Below are 15,623 nucleotides of genomic sequence, written 5' to 3'. Positions count from 1 at the left end.
GTTCAATAAAACACATTGAACTCACTTCAAAGCCTGGAGCATCTTTTACTCAAAACTGCACCAAGTGGCAGCTTGTGATATTCCAAATTACATAATACAACACACCTTTCATTCTTCAAAATTTTAGGGAATGCAGAACCAATCTCCTCAACCTCTCGTCAACCCTCCCCCCCCGAACACAAAAGCAAACACAGCCGAGTTGACATGGTGTGGGGGGGGGGGGTGGGGGAGGAGGAGTATGCAAGGGAGGGAGACAGGGGGAGCGGGTAAATGGGAGACCGAACCAGAAGGTAGCAAAGTGTATATAAAGTATTTTTTATTTTAAATTTAGAGTGCCTAATTCATGTTTTCCATTTAAGGGGAAATTTTTGCGTGGCCAATCCACCTATCCTGCACATCTTTGGGTTGTGGGGGTGAAACTCATGCAAACACGGGAAGAATGTGCAAACTCCACACGGACAGAGACCCAAAGCCGGGATCGAACCTGAGACCTCGCGCCGTGAGGCAACAGGGCTAACCCACTGCGCCACTGTGCTGTCCTAAATGTATATAAAGTTAATTAAAAGGACAGAATAAATCTTTCTGTACAATAAAATAAATTAACACTGTTAAGAAAAATGTATATATACAATAGTTCATAAATATGGAAAATGCCAATTAAAACGTTTTTTTTTTAAAAAAAAAAAGACAATCCCACCATCCCAGGATTAGCCTGGTGAAGCTCCATTGCACCACCTCCTCTATGGCAAGTATATCCCTCCTTAGTTAAGGGAGCCAAAACTATCCACAATGCTCCACTTGCAGTCTCACCAAGGTTCTATCCAATTGTAGCAAGACATCTTTACTCCTGTACTCAGAATAACTGTGATGAAGGCCGTATTCCTTCCTAATTACTTGCTGCACCTGCATGCTAACTTTTAGTGACTCATGAACAAGGACACCTGCACTTCCCGACCTCTCACCATTTAAAAAATATACTGAGCTTTCTGCTTTTTCTACTAAAGCTCAATATCTTCACACTTATTCACATTATATTCCATCTGCCATGTTTCAGCCCATTCACGTGACCTGCCCAAGTCCTCTTGAAGCCTCTCTGCATCTTCCTTACAACTTGCGTTCCCACCCAATTTGCTGTCGTCAGCAAATTTGGAGATATTGCAAAGGCCCCCACACCTAAATCATTATATAAATTGTGAACTACTGTGGGCCTAGCATGGATCCTTGTGGTAATAACATCCTGCCGTCATGAGAATTATCTGTTTATCCGTACTATCTCCTTTCTGTTTTTAAAAAAAATAAATTTAGAGTACCCAATTTTTTTTTTTTTCCAATTAAGGGGCAATTTAGTGTGGCCAGTCCACCTAACCTGCACATCTTTGGGTTGTGGGGGTGAAACCCATGCAGACATGGGGAGAATGTGCAAACTCCACACGGACAGTGACCCAGGGCTGGGATTCGAACCCAGGTCCTCAGCACTGCAGTCCCAGTGTTAACCACTGCGCCACATGCCGCCCAAAGATGACCATTATTACTCTATTACTCATGTAACATACATTTATAATTTCCTGATTTATACCTTGCCCAACATTAGGACTACAGTTTCCTGCCCTATAAACAACTCCCACCAATGTTTGCTGCCCCTTGCAATTTCTTAGCTCCACCCAAAATGATTCCACATCCTGATCCTTTGGTCTAAGATCACCTTTACTAATGTACTGACCTTGTTCCCTATTAAGAGTACTACCCCCATCCCCTTTTCATTTTTGCTTACCCTTCCTAAATGCCAAATATCCTTGGATATTCGGTTCCCAATCTTCGTCACGCTGCAGCCACATCTCTGTAATGGTAATTAAATCGTACCATTTACCTCAATTTGTCCATTCAAATCATCAACCTTTTTGCAAATGCTATGGGCATTCAGATAGTGCTTTTAATTCAGCTTTTTTAACATTATTCTCTATTCTGTCCTATTTGATGCATGCCCATGCTTTGTCTGATTTTGCTTTTTACCTGTTTTGTTTCCTTTGAATAATAATCTTGATCATTAACATTGCAATGAAGTTACTATGAAAAGCCACTAGTCGCCACATTCCGGCACCTGTTCGGGTACACAGAAGGAGAATTCAGAATGTCCAAATCACCTAATAGTCTTTCGGGACTTGTGGGAGGAACCGGAGGACCCGGAGGAAACCCATGCAGACACTGGGAGAACGTACAGACTCCGCACCGGCAGTGACCCAAGCCGGAAATCGAACCTGGGATCCTGGCGTTGTGAAGCCATAGTGCTAACCACTATGCTGCCCTATTCTCTTGCCAATCTAGTTTAATCAATTTTTCTAAATTAAATTCCATCCAAATTGGGCAACACAAGAATATTTTTCTGACCAAGTAACTTTAAAAGTATGTGTGTCACTAATTATTTGCCTACTGTCACAATGCTGTTTCCCAGAGTAGCCATCTAATGTACATTCTTTCCTTGTGATGAGATGCCAAGCCCCTGAAACGCGTTAACTAGGTGTTGGAAGTGGAGTGTAGAAATACCCGTCCAATCTCTCGCATAGTGTATTAGACATTTGCTTTGTCTAATTATCGCATGCTTTTATTGACTCCTCTATCTGTAATGTATAACTACCATTGTCTTCTCATGCTGTAATTGAATCCTGCTGTTAATGGTGACTTTGAAACACTGCAGTTGTGTCTTTCTCAACTATTTAGTCTGTACAGCAGAGGAATTCTTGTGTTCCAACAAACTGTTTCTCTGGCAATGGCCAATAAACATCTGAGAGACAGATTAATTTGGCACGCATCTGTAGCTGAATAGAACAGAATTATCTCAGTGTCTTGGCCAATCAATGGTCTGCCTCCTTTCAACAAACTCTTAATGGTCTAAGTAAAATCCTTGTTCCACACAGCTAGCCATCTCATCCTGATTTAGAGTCATAGCATCCAATATACTATCCGTTTGTCATACCAGAAAATCAAACAGCAAGCAATTCTCATATGCAATATTGCACTGAATATTTTTGATACATGTATCAAAAATGTTTTGTACATGCTACTTGTGACCAATGAGTTTGTATGTGCACGTTCTAAAAACCTCTACAGGTACCCAGAGCTTAGAATTTAAGGCATAGAAAGCTGGAACTTTATTTATTTGAGTGAAGCTGATTTTTAACTCCTTCATATCAGCTTTTAATGAGCATGTCCCAATCATTTTTGCGCCTTTATAAAATGATTAGAAAGGATAATCAACACACATTTCTGCCTGGTTTGCTGTATGTGATAATACTTTGATGTAATTGTCTGCTTACCCAACATGCTGACATTACTGTTGTTGGACATTTGGAGATACCCTTCCTTGGTGAATGATTAAAATTAACATCTTGAAAAGGGCAGTCCACATCCAGAGATTGAGAGATCCTATTTGGCAGCTTTCTTAAAGGCCAGCAGCGAGTGCCATTGCTTTATTGCAAAATCTGGGCCTATGTTTATTGTCTATTGTATGTGCGTACAATTTTATAATGGAAGCTATCTGTTCTGTATCATAGAGTCATAGATGTTTACAGCATGGAAACAGACCCTTCGGACCAGCTTGTCCATGCCGCCCAGTTTCTATCACTAAGCTAGTCCCATTTGCTTGCATTTGACCCATATCCCTCTATACCCACCCTGCCCATGTAACTGTCTAACTGCTTTTTAAAGGAATAAAATGTACCTGTCTCTACCACTGCCTCTGGCAGCCTGTTCCAGATGCTCATCCCCCTCTGTGTGAAAGAATTTCCCCTCTGGTCTCTTTTGTATCTCTCCCCTCTCACCTTAAACCTAAGCCCTCTCATTCTAGACTCGTCTACCATTGGGAAAAGATGTTGACTATCTACCTTATCTATGTTCTTCATTATTTTGTAGACCTCTATAAGATCACCCGTAAGCCTCCCACGCTCCAGGAAAAAAAAGTCCCAGCCTCTCCTTATAACTCAGAACATCAAGTTAGCATCCTCGTAAATCTCTTCTGCACTCTTTCTAGTTTAACAATATCCTTCCTATAATAGGGTTACCAGAACTGAATACCGTATTCCATGTGTGGTCTTACGTATGTCTTGTACAATTTCAACAAGACCATAATGGGAGGCTTACGGCTCCTGTATTCAATATTCTGACCAATAAAACCTAGCATGCTGAATGCCTTCTTCACCATCCTGTCCACCTGCAACTCCACCTTCAAGGAGTTATAAACCTGTACCCCTAGATCTCTTTGTTCTGTAACTCTCCCCTACTCCCTACCATTAACTTGAGTAGGTCCTGCCCTGATTTGATCTCCAAAAGGCTTCACCTCACATTTGTATATCAGAGAATACATCCTACTGGTGAAGTGTCATCTCTTATGGGGTTTATAAGGATCCAGTGTGTGGCGCCATACCTTTTCTCTTTGTGGCGAATTCAGGGATAGAACACTACAATTTTCTTATCTCGCTGTTACACTCACTTTCCATGCTTAATCTCATCCACATCTTTATTACTTTGAGCAGAAGCTGCCTATAATACATGCACACTTGTTAGTTTTGTATTTCCCTACCTGTAAAAAAAATTATTTTGTTTTTTTGACAATTTCATATATTTTACAGTCTTCCCTCCTTATTCTTTCTGTTATATGAGACCCTGGGGATTTTCCAATTGATGTCCCCATGGGGCTCGTGGAATAACAGTGCCTCTGCTGAGGGACGAAGGCCCAACAGTAGAGATCTCAGGATGGTTCTGGCTGGGATTTGGAGTGTTACTTAGTTTGCTGTATTTCCTAACTGTGATAGGTAATGAACTACTTTTGACTTACCATTTCGGGGCTCCTAATTGACTGCAATATTTTCTGCCAATGAAATGACCCATGCTCTCGATGCTTCCATATAGAAGCAAACACAGGTAATTGAGAACATTAACCAGAGAGTGGAGCAGTTGGGCAACAAATTAACTGAGATTTGTTTTAGAGAAGATGCGGTCCCATGTGTTTCATGTATCTGACATACCTTGGACTTTAAAAGCAAGTTATTAATGAACTATTGTCTCCTGATTCCAATGGACTTTCTAACCGTGTAGCCAATGGTTGCCAGGTCACTGAATTCTCATCTTTCTATTTTAATCTGACTTTGTTTGAATGATATTTTTGGGATTAACATTTTCTTTACAAAGCTGTACCAGCTCTGCAATTTCTATGAAGTTAGCGAATGCTGCAAAATTTGTAACTGTTGCATCATTCATTCTGTTTTCCAGATTGATGAAGAGTGCGAAAATCCCCATACTGTCAATAGGACGCCAATGGGCAAGTTACCACATATGTGGGGGCAATCCTTATACATCCTCGGGTGCCTTGTGGCAGAGGTAACTGCCACAATTTTAAATGAAAGTTAAGTTTAAAAGTGATTATTTTATGACTGTGTTTTGAGGTTATGTTTTCACGTATCTGTCCACCATTCAGTTTTGTGATTAGACATGTATGATTGGAGCAGATAGAGTCCTGGAGCATTGCTCATTGGCCTTGCTAATCAGCCAACACCATAGGCCAATTTGATCCCCACATTAGTGGCCTGTGGGATTGTTATGTTAGGGTGAACCAATTGGATCCCGACAATTGATTCCGCCCATGTTTTGTTATGCATACTGAACTTTTTTGTGTTTTGCACATATAAATATTAATTCTTTTAGATTTTTGTTTATTTTCCCTAATCAACCAACTATAGGTAAGATTCACACACCCCCTTTTCACCATTTTAATTTTAAGTCATCTACTTTTCCATTAGTTGCTACTCTTTGTATTCTAGTTAACAAGTTTCTCTCTCCCACTTCCAATTCCTGCTTGTTGATCACCTAGTCTTTCTGACCTTGGTTTGTACTATTGCTTTAATTTCTGGTCTTCTGCCCCTGCTCTGAAACAAAGTCCATTAAATCGCCTCTGCCCGACCACGCACACTTGATTTGTTGCCCAACTGCTCCACTTCCTAGCTCATATTCTCAATTACCTGTGAGCACCATTTTATTTACATCTGTATGGACACAAAGAGCCTCCTTAGTAGCACAATTTGGATTGGGAGCTCCCCAATTACCTAATTTCAGGCATGATTTTTTTTATTACGAAGTTGTGGTAAGATGCAAATACTTAATCTGGATGTGTGTTAAGAAGGTATGTATGGTAAAGGAAAGGATTCTCCGTTTGGGACACTACGTTCTCCTGCCAGAGATGAAATACCTCTGATTTCTGTGTGGAGTTTGCACATTCTCCCCGTGTCTGCGTGGGTTTCACCCCCACAACCCAAAGATGTGCAGGTTAGGTGGATTGGCCACACTAAATTGCCCCTTAATTGGAAAAAATTATAATTGGGTACTTTAAATTAAAAAAATAGAATCACCTCTGATTTGCACTCTCGCCAGAGGCGATTGGTTATCCCTTGTCGTACAAATTTCAGCATACTGGGGAATGTAAGGTATTCCCTCGTGAATCCTGCTATCGGGCCGCCGATTTTAGCGGGAGGTCCGGCAGCTGGCCTCCCTCCCACCACAATGTAAATCCTATCCCTCATAACCGACTGTTTTCCCCCCCTCCCCATAACCGAGTGCCCCACTCCCCATAAACGCCTGCCCCCCCCCTTCCCCATAACCGAATGCTGCCATAAGGAAGGTTCCCCTCCATAACTGGGTGTCCTGCTCCAACCCTCTCTCCCGTAATGGCGCCCTCCTGTTTCTGTCTGGACTGCTCTTTAGCTTCCAGGCAAAAAGGCTCAGCTATGGGGGGAGGGGGGTCTCTGTTGCAGGGTATCTGTTGTGGGGGAGTCTGGTGGGGAGCAGGATTTGCATTGTGGGGGGGGGAGGGGGGCTCTTCAGATGGACGTTAGGGGCACCTACCTTAAAGGACATGCCCACCGTAAGGTCCACTATGCCAGGGCCACGCTTTCATTTACCTGCACCAATCCACACCCACGTGAATCCTGGCCCAGAGGACCAGAGAATCATGGAGCCTTTGAGAATCCAGTGTCCAGTTTATTAATAGGATGCAAATGGGTCAATTTGACCTATTTACATACTCCCGCTGGTGTGGGGCACGAACCCTTTACCTCCTGTGGGGGGGATCGGAAACGGCGCCAATCCCGTTTTTTTGATGACACTGGATACTTTTTTAAAAAAAGAATAATAAATTTCGAGTATCCAATTCTTTTTTTCCAATTAAGGGGCAATTTAGCGTGGCCAATTCACCTACCCTGCGTATCTTTTTGGATTGTGGGGGTGAAACCCACGCAAACACGGGGACAATGTGAAAACTTCACACGGACAGTGAGCCAGGGCAGAGATTGAAACCTGTTTCTCAGCGCCATGAGACAGCAGTGCTAACCACTGCGCCACAGTGCCGCCCCTGCGATACTGGATTGTCTGCACGATCGCGGATCTCTCTGCCGGTGTCGGGCAGTGGAGAATCCAGCCCATAATATTGTGTGTTTTCAACTTAATTGAGATATCGATCACCAAACATGGATGTTAATGGATGAGATATCGATAACCAAACACAGCTGTTTTGACTCAGTGGAGGTGATTTGAACCTAACTCACCATGCAGTAAATCTGTAGAATGGATGAAATGGTGGTTTTGCACCCTGCCCAATATTGCTGCCCATTAACTTCAAAGAAGAATAAAGTTGTGGAATATCAGTGTTGAACCCAATCTCACAAGTTTCCTGACAGGAAGGTTAAAATTGTCCAAATATCCCTTGCAAGCTATCATTTTCATGTATCAATTCTATTGATGAGCAAGATGTGATTTAAAAAAAAAAAATAATAAGTTGGTGATGATTGCATTGAAGTGGTCACCGCATTGAAGGAGTGTGTTCCTGAAAGTGTCTCGTTACCTGAGAGGGTTGTCAACCCAGCTTTATATTTGCTATTTAAAAAAAAAATGTATTCTTGTCCTTGTGATTCCTTCCTGGGACCCACTAGAGCCATTTGCTGACTGTATAAATGGTATTCTTAATATTTTTAATCAGATTTACTGTGATGGAGAATGTTTCTGTTACTTTTTAAAAATAAATTTAGAGTACCCAATTATTTTTTTCCAATTAAGGGGCAATTTAGTGTGGCCAATCCACCTACCCTGCACATCTTTGGGTTGTGGGGGTGAAACCCACGCAGACACTGGGAGAACGTGCAAACTCCACTCGGACAGTGACCCGGGGCCGGGATCGAACCCAGGTCCTCAGCGCCGTAGGCAGTAGTGCAAACCACCGCGCCACCATGCCGGCCCTTTACCTACGTATGTTTGTTGGAAAATATAACTTGTCTCATCTCTGCTGAGTCTCAGCAAGCATTAGCCAAAGTCTGGAGGGTAAAAAATTGGTAGCTCGTGACTGGATCTCAAGCAATTGACCATGTGTGAAGGTAGATGGTGATGAGAGATCCTGCTACACGTGGCACCATTGCTTAACCCATCCTTGCTGTGATCATGCATGTTCCAGCAGAAGTGGTGAGATCTGGAATGTGGAATGGTGACCATAATCAGTATATCCTTTCTTAACTGTTAGGCCAATTTTGTCATCCCAAGTACTGCCTTATTTAAGATCAACAAGTCAACCCAGATTGGCTGTCATGATTAGAGTCTTTTAAAAGTGTGCAGCTTAGCTTTTTTCAAAAAATGTATTTTATTACAAAAATATATCAGAAGTTATGACACATAAACAATTCGGGAAACAGGCTTCCCAACAAACTACTATACAGTTGATAGAAATGTTTCCCCTTTTTCACCCCAATGGCAACAAACAACTCCTTAAACACAATCTTGAATACACTTACCTGGCCTCAAAACCCCCTACTGAACCCCCTTAACTTGTACTTTATCTTTTCCAACCGAGGGAAATCACACAGGTCACCCAACTTGGCCGCTACCCCTGGTGGCCTTGCTGACCACCACTCCATTAAGATTTGTCGCCGGGCAATCAGAGAGACAAAGGCTACAACATCGGTCTTCCTTCCCCCCCCCCCCCCCCCCCCCCCCAATGAGCTCCGGCTTCTCTGAGATCCCAAATATCGACACTAAAGGATCCGGATCCTCCACCTTCCCCACTATCCTTGCTGGCGCTGCAAGCATTCCCACCCAGAATCTCCAACTTTTTGCAGCCCCAGAACATATCCGTGTGCTTCGCTGGTCCTCACCCACATCTATCACACTCGTCTGCCACCCCCTGGAAGAACCCACTCATTCTTGCCTGAGTCATCTGTACCCTGTGTACAACTTGAACTGTATCAGGCTCATCTTTGTGCACGAGGAGGTTGTGTTTACCCTTTGCAGTGCCTCACTCCATACTTCCCAGTTGATCTCCCCTTCCCATTTTTCCTTAATCTTCACCCACTCGCCTCCCTGCTCTCTCAGCCACCTGTATATATCTCCAATTCTTCCCTCCCCTTTCATATCCGGAAGCAACAGTCGCTCCAGCAGGGTGTACTTCGGCAACCTAGGGAACTTGTTCCAAACCTTCCATGCAAAGTCCCTTACCTGCAGGTACCTAAATTCATTCCCCTCTTGGGAGCTCTACCCTCTCCCTCAATTCCTCCAGACTGGCAAACCCTTCCTCCGGATACAAATCCCTCACCTTGACCCGCCCCACTTCTCTCCACCTCTTATACATGCCATCCATCCAACCCCGGCATAAACTCATGATTCTCACACAATGGTGTTAACACCAACATCCCCTCCATCCTAAAGTGTACACTGTGGCCTCCACCACCAGGCTCCCTGAGTACCAGCTCGGCGCCATTGGCAACGCTGCCGTCACCATAGCCCTTAAGCTGGACCCCTTACACGATTCCTCCATCCTAACCCATTCTACTCACTCTCCTTCCCGCCATCGCCTCACCTTCTCCGTATTCACCGCCCAATAGTAATGAAGCAGGTTCGGCAACGCCAACCCTCCCTGCTGCCTCTGCCTCTGTAGCAGGGTCCTCCTAACCCGTGGCACCTTCTACATCCATACAAAGTCCGAAATAATTGTTTCCAGTTTCCGAAACAAAGTTCGGGAATGTCTGGAAAATTAACAGGAACCACGACAGAATGTTCATCTTTACCACTTGGACCTGCCATGCCAAAGTCAATTGCGACGTATCCCACCTCTTGCGATCCTCCCTGGCCTCTTCCACCAGCTTCGTTAAGTTCTACTTGTGAAGCATCGCCCATTCCCTCGCTACCTGAATCCCCAGGTATCTCTTATCTCAAGCCACCTAAAAGTGTACAGCTTAGCTGCACATTACCTGTACCTTAAAAGGAAGGGAGAAGAACATTGCCCTTGAATGAAATCTTCAACCTAAGTCTTACTACAAATGTATTACATCCAGGGATTTCTTGCTGCTGGTGAAATTGATCCACTGAACAGAAGGTTTGCGACTATTCCTAGACCAGATGTTGTAGTACAAGGTATATTTTTGAGTTCATTTCTTCTTTAATTGTTATGACAATATTCTAATTTGGACTAAAGGTTTGGCCAGGTTAAATTAACAACAAACCAACTTGATTCTGTATAGGTTGGTTAAATTATGCATTATTAACAATGATTACCAGTGCTTCCATTTTAAATATACATATGAGACATTTATAGACAGGCTAATTCTGAACTTTATTTCCCAGTTACACAGGGGTGGCCAAATTGCATGCAAGACACATGGGTTCTTTGACATAGTGTGGCATATTCCTTGTTTTGCGAAACAATTACAGAGCACATTGTAGGGAGATAAATAGCTGGGTGCGGCTTTGATGAACAGCTTCATTAGGAGAGCACCGAAGAGCATGCAGCACCGGGAAAGGGAGGAAGGTTAAGATCAACTATTTATTTCGAGTGTGTTGAAAAATTTATTTTGGTATTTTCCTGCCAATCTTATGTTGAGGTGTGCGACCTAAGCGCCACGTCCTCTGGTCCCCTGACCCACCCTTTTGCTGCTGACCCTCCAGCTTGCAGCCTCTGTCTGGAAAGGAAGGTAACAATTTAATATAGAGCAGGAATTTAAGAATCTACTGTAAGGTACTCTGAATCCGATTTATTGTTCAGTGGTGTTACGACAACCTGGCATAGTGTGCAGTCAATCCCAGCCCCACTCGTCCTGGAGTCGTGACCATAAGATAAAGGAGCAGAATACCGGACAGCACGGTAGCACAAGTGGATAGCACTGTGGCTTCACAGCGCCAGGGTCCCAGGTTCGATTCCCCGCTCGGTCACTGTCTGTGCGGAGTCTGCACGTTCTCCCTGTGTCTGCGCGGGTTTCCTCCGGGTGCTCCGGTTTACTCCCACAGTCTGAAGACGTGCAGGTTAGGTGGATTGGCCATGCTAAATTGCCCTTAGTGTCCAAAAAGGCTAGGAGGGGTTATTGGGTTACGGGGATAGGATGGGAGTGAGGGCTTAAGTGGGTCAGTGTAGACTCGAAGGGCATAATGGCCTCCTTGTGCACCGTATGTTCTGTGTAATTAGGCCATTCGGCTCATCAGTCTGCTCCGCTATTCGATCATGGCTAAAATGTTCCTCATCCCCATTCTCTTGTCTTCTCCCCATAACCCTTGATCCCCTTATTAATCAAGAAATTCCTTTATTAATCAAGAACACCAGATTTATGCTTTCATAAGTACTAGGAGCAAGAGTAGGCAATTTAACTTCTCTAACCTGCTCCACCGTTGCCTCAACTCCACCGTCCTGCCCGTTCTCCGTAACCCGTCAACCCATTAATTACTAATTAACAATGTGTCTAACTCCTTCTTAAATTTACTCACTGTCCAAGCAACTACCGCATGCTGGGGTAGCAAATTCACAACTCTTTGGGAGTAGTTTCTCTGTTTTTTTTGATGGAGGCTGCTAAGTAAGATGAGCTCTTAGTGTTAGGGGCAAGGTACTGGCATGGATAGAGGATTGGCTTACAGTCAGAAGGCAGAGAGTGGGGATAAAGGGGTGCTTTTCAGAACGGCAGCTGGTGACTACTGGTGTTCCACGGGTCAGTATTGGGGCCACAGCTATTCATGATATAAATTAATGATCTGGAAGAAGGAACTGAGGGCATTGTTGCTAAATTTGCAGATGATACAAAGATCTGTAGAGGGATAGGTTGTGTTGAAGCAGAGAGGCTGCAGAACGACCTGGATAGGCAAGGAGAGTGGGCAAATAACTGGCAGGTGGAATACAATGTAGAAAAGTGTGAGGTTGTGCACTTTGGTAGGAAGAATAGAGGCATAGACTATTTTCTAAATGGGAAAAGGCTTTGGAAATCAGAAGCACAAAGGGACTTGGGAGTCTTGTTTCAGGATTTTCTGAAGATTAACGTCATTTGGCAGTTATGAAGGCAAATGTAATGTTAGCATACATGTCGAGAGGGCTAGAATACAAGAGCAGGGATATACTTTTGAGACTCTGGTCAGACCCCATTTGGAATATTGTGAGCAGTTTTGGGTCCCGCATCTAAGGAATGATGTGCTGGCCCTGGAAAGGGTCCAGAGGAGGTTCACAAGATTGATCCCCGGAATGAAGGACTTGTCGTATGAGGAGCCATGATGTGGAGATGCCGGCGTTGGACTGGCGTGAGCACAGTAAGAAGTCATAGAACATCAGGTTAAAGTCCAACCGGTTTGTTTCAAACACTAGCTTTCGGAGCACTGCTCCTTCCTCAGGTGAATGAAGCGGTATGTTCCAGAAACATATATATAATATATATGTATATATATATATATCCTGGCTTGAGACAATTCACACCTCTTTAACCTGGGGTTACCCCTATCTCGGGATCTGTAAAGACTTAATTACCTGCAAATGCTCGCATTCTAAGCATTGTCTTGCATCTTTGAATTTGTCTATATATATATGTTTCTGGAACATACCTCTTCATTCACCTGAGGAAGGAGCAGTGCTCCGAAAGCCAGTGTTTGAAACAAACCTGTTGGACTTTAATCTGGTGTTGTAAGACTTCTTACATATGGAGAGCAGTTGAGGACTCTGAGTCTGTACTCGATGGAGTTTAGAAGGATGAGGTGGGGATCTCATTGAAACTTAGAAATTACTGAGTGGCTTAGATAGAGTGAACGTAGAGAGGATGTTTCCATTTGTAGGAGAAACTAGAACCCGAGGGCACAGGCTAAGACTGAAGGGGCGATCCCTTAAAACAGAGATGAGGAGGAATTTCTTCAGCCAGAGAGTGGTGAATCTGTGGAACTCATTGCCCCAGAAGGCCGTGGAGGCCAAATCACTGAGTGTCTTTAAGACCGAGATAGTTAGGTTCTATATTAATAAGGGGACCGGGCGTTATGGGGATAAGGCAGGAGAATGGGAATGAGAAACATCAGCCATATTGAATGGCGGAGCAGACACCATGGAGCAAATGGCTAATTCTGCTCCTTTGTCTTATGGTCATTCCTTTAGCTATAAATGCCAACATTCCATTTGTTTTCTTTATTACCTGCTGTACCAGCATGCTAGTTTTCTGCGACTCATACATGAGGGCACCCAGATCCCTCTGCACCAGAGCACCCCGAAGTCTCCCGATTTTTGATAATAAGTTGCCTTTCCATTTTTCCACCAAAATGGATGACCGTACACTTGTATATGTTAAATTCCATCTGACACATTTTGGCCCGCTCACCCGACCTATCTACATCCATTTGTAAGGTTCTTATTTCCTCATTGCAACTTCCTGTCCCACCTAACCTATTTTAGTGTCATCTGCAAATTTGGCTGTAGAACCTTCTATCCCGGAATCCAAGTTGTTTATATAGATTGTAAATAGTTGAGGCCCAAGGATTGAACCCTGCGGCACCCCACCCGTTACATCTTGCCATGCAGAAAAAGACTAATTTAACTCAACTCTCTGTCTTCTGCCTGTCAGCCAGTCTTCTATCCGAGCTAATAAATGAACCCTGACCCCATGTGATCTAACCTTGTGCATTAACCTTCCATGTGGCACTTTATCAAACGCCTTCCGGAAGTCTAGATATACTATATCTACAGGATCACCATTATCCACTTTGCTTGTAACATCTTCGAAGAACTCTAGCAGATTTGTCAAACATGATTTACCCTTCATAAAACCATGCTGCCTCTGATGGATTGAATTTTGACTTTCCAAATGTCCTAATATTGCTTCCTTTATAATGGATTCTAACAATTTACCAACAACAGATGTTAAACTAACTGGTCTGTAATTTCCTACATTCTGCCTCCTTCCCTTTCCAAATAATGGCATTCCATTAGCATTTTTCCAATCCATTGGAACTTTTCCCCTATCCAGGAAATTTTGGAATTTTCTAACTAATGGATCCACTACCTTCACTGCCACTTCCTTTAACACCCGAGGATGTAGACCATCAGGCTCTGGGGATTTGTCTGCCTTCAATCCCAATAGTTTGTTGAGTACTGTTTCCCTATTGATGCTGATGGTACTAAGGTCCACCCTTTCTATTATCTATGAATTACCTGTTCCTATAGAGATGGTACTTGTGTCCTCCACTGTGAAAACTGAGGCAAAATATTGATTTAGCATCTCCACCATTTCTGCGTTTCCCACTATTAATTCTCTGGTTTCATCTTCCAACGGACCAACATTCACTTCAGTGACTCTTCCCTTTTATTCACTTATGCTCACCTCCATCCTCACCCACAATGCCTCCTCCCAGCTCCATCCCTGGGCCTTCGCTTCATTTGCTGGCCAATAATAATACATCAAATTCACTACCTTCAGCTGTATCAGCCCAAGCCTCGCACGCAAAGTCGAGGCATTTGCCCTCCACAGCACCTCAAATCACCAACCCTCCTCAGCACCACCCCCAACTCTTCCTCCTGCGTTGTATTAAGCCCCTCCATGGACATCCTGTCCTCATCCAAAATCCTCCCGTAAATTACTGCCTAAACTGCCTCCAGATCTTTAACGTAGCCACCACCACCAGACTCATCATTTACTTCGCTGGGGCCATCAGGAGCGTTGCCAGCGCCTGCAACACCGACCCAGTGCAAGTGGTCACCTCCATCCTCACCCACAATGCCTCCTCCCAACTCCATCCCAGGACCTTCGCTTCACTTGCTGGCCAATAATAATACATCATATTTGGAAGGCTTAACCACCCTGTCTGCCCCCAACCACCCCCCCACCCCTCCAAGCAAGCTAACAAAATTAAACTTCGGAAGCCCTGCCCAATCCCGGGCTATCTGCATGCCCAGATACTTAAAATGAGACACCGCAGACAAAATGGCACCCACGGCCCCTTTTCCCACTCCCCATTCCACAACCCTGAACTCCTTGGCGCAATGGTCAAGGGCTTTATAGCCAATGCAAACAGAAGGGGTGACATGGGCCATCCTTGCCTTGTACTCCGGTGCAATGCGAAACACCCTGAGTTCATTCTATTTGTGCGCAGACTCACCATCGGCTCCTTAGATAGCAGCTGCATCCACGTCACAAATTTCGGCCTAATCCCAAATTTCTCCAGTAACGCCATCAAATAACTCCACTCCACCCGATCAAATGCCTTCTCTGCATCCAATGCAACCACCACCTCCATATCCTTTCCCTCTGCTGGAGAAAGCACCACATTCAACAGCCTCCTGACACTCGAGGACAGCTGTCATCTTTTTACGAACCCCG

At 44.0% G+C, this 15,623-nt stretch overlaps 1 protein-coding gene across 1 annotated transcript in view; it reads left to right on the top strand.

Annotated features, from left to right (window-relative positions):
* phka1a (phosphorylase kinase, alpha 1a (muscle)) overlaps positions 1-15,623 on the top strand; it is a 252,415-nt gene that overhangs the window by 36,491 nt on the left and 200,301 nt on the right. The window contains exons 12-13 of the mRNA XM_072505235.1: positions 5,263-5,370; positions 10,356-10,434. Coding sequence (XP_072361336.1) covers positions 5,263-5,370; positions 10,356-10,434 — 187 coding nt within the window. The remainder of the gene's footprint in view (positions 1-5,262; positions 5,371-10,355; positions 10,435-15,623) is intronic.

Source organism: Scyliorhinus torazame, chromosome 5 (genome assembly GCF_047496885.1).
Source record: "Scyliorhinus torazame isolate Kashiwa2021f chromosome 5, sScyTor2.1, whole genome shotgun sequence".
NCBI classification, from domain to species: Eukaryota; Metazoa; Chordata; class Chondrichthyes; order Carcharhiniformes; family Scyliorhinidae; genus Scyliorhinus; species Scyliorhinus torazame.
The sequence above is the reverse complement of the archived record's forward strand: the minus strand, read 5'-3'. Positions and strand labels throughout refer to the sequence as shown.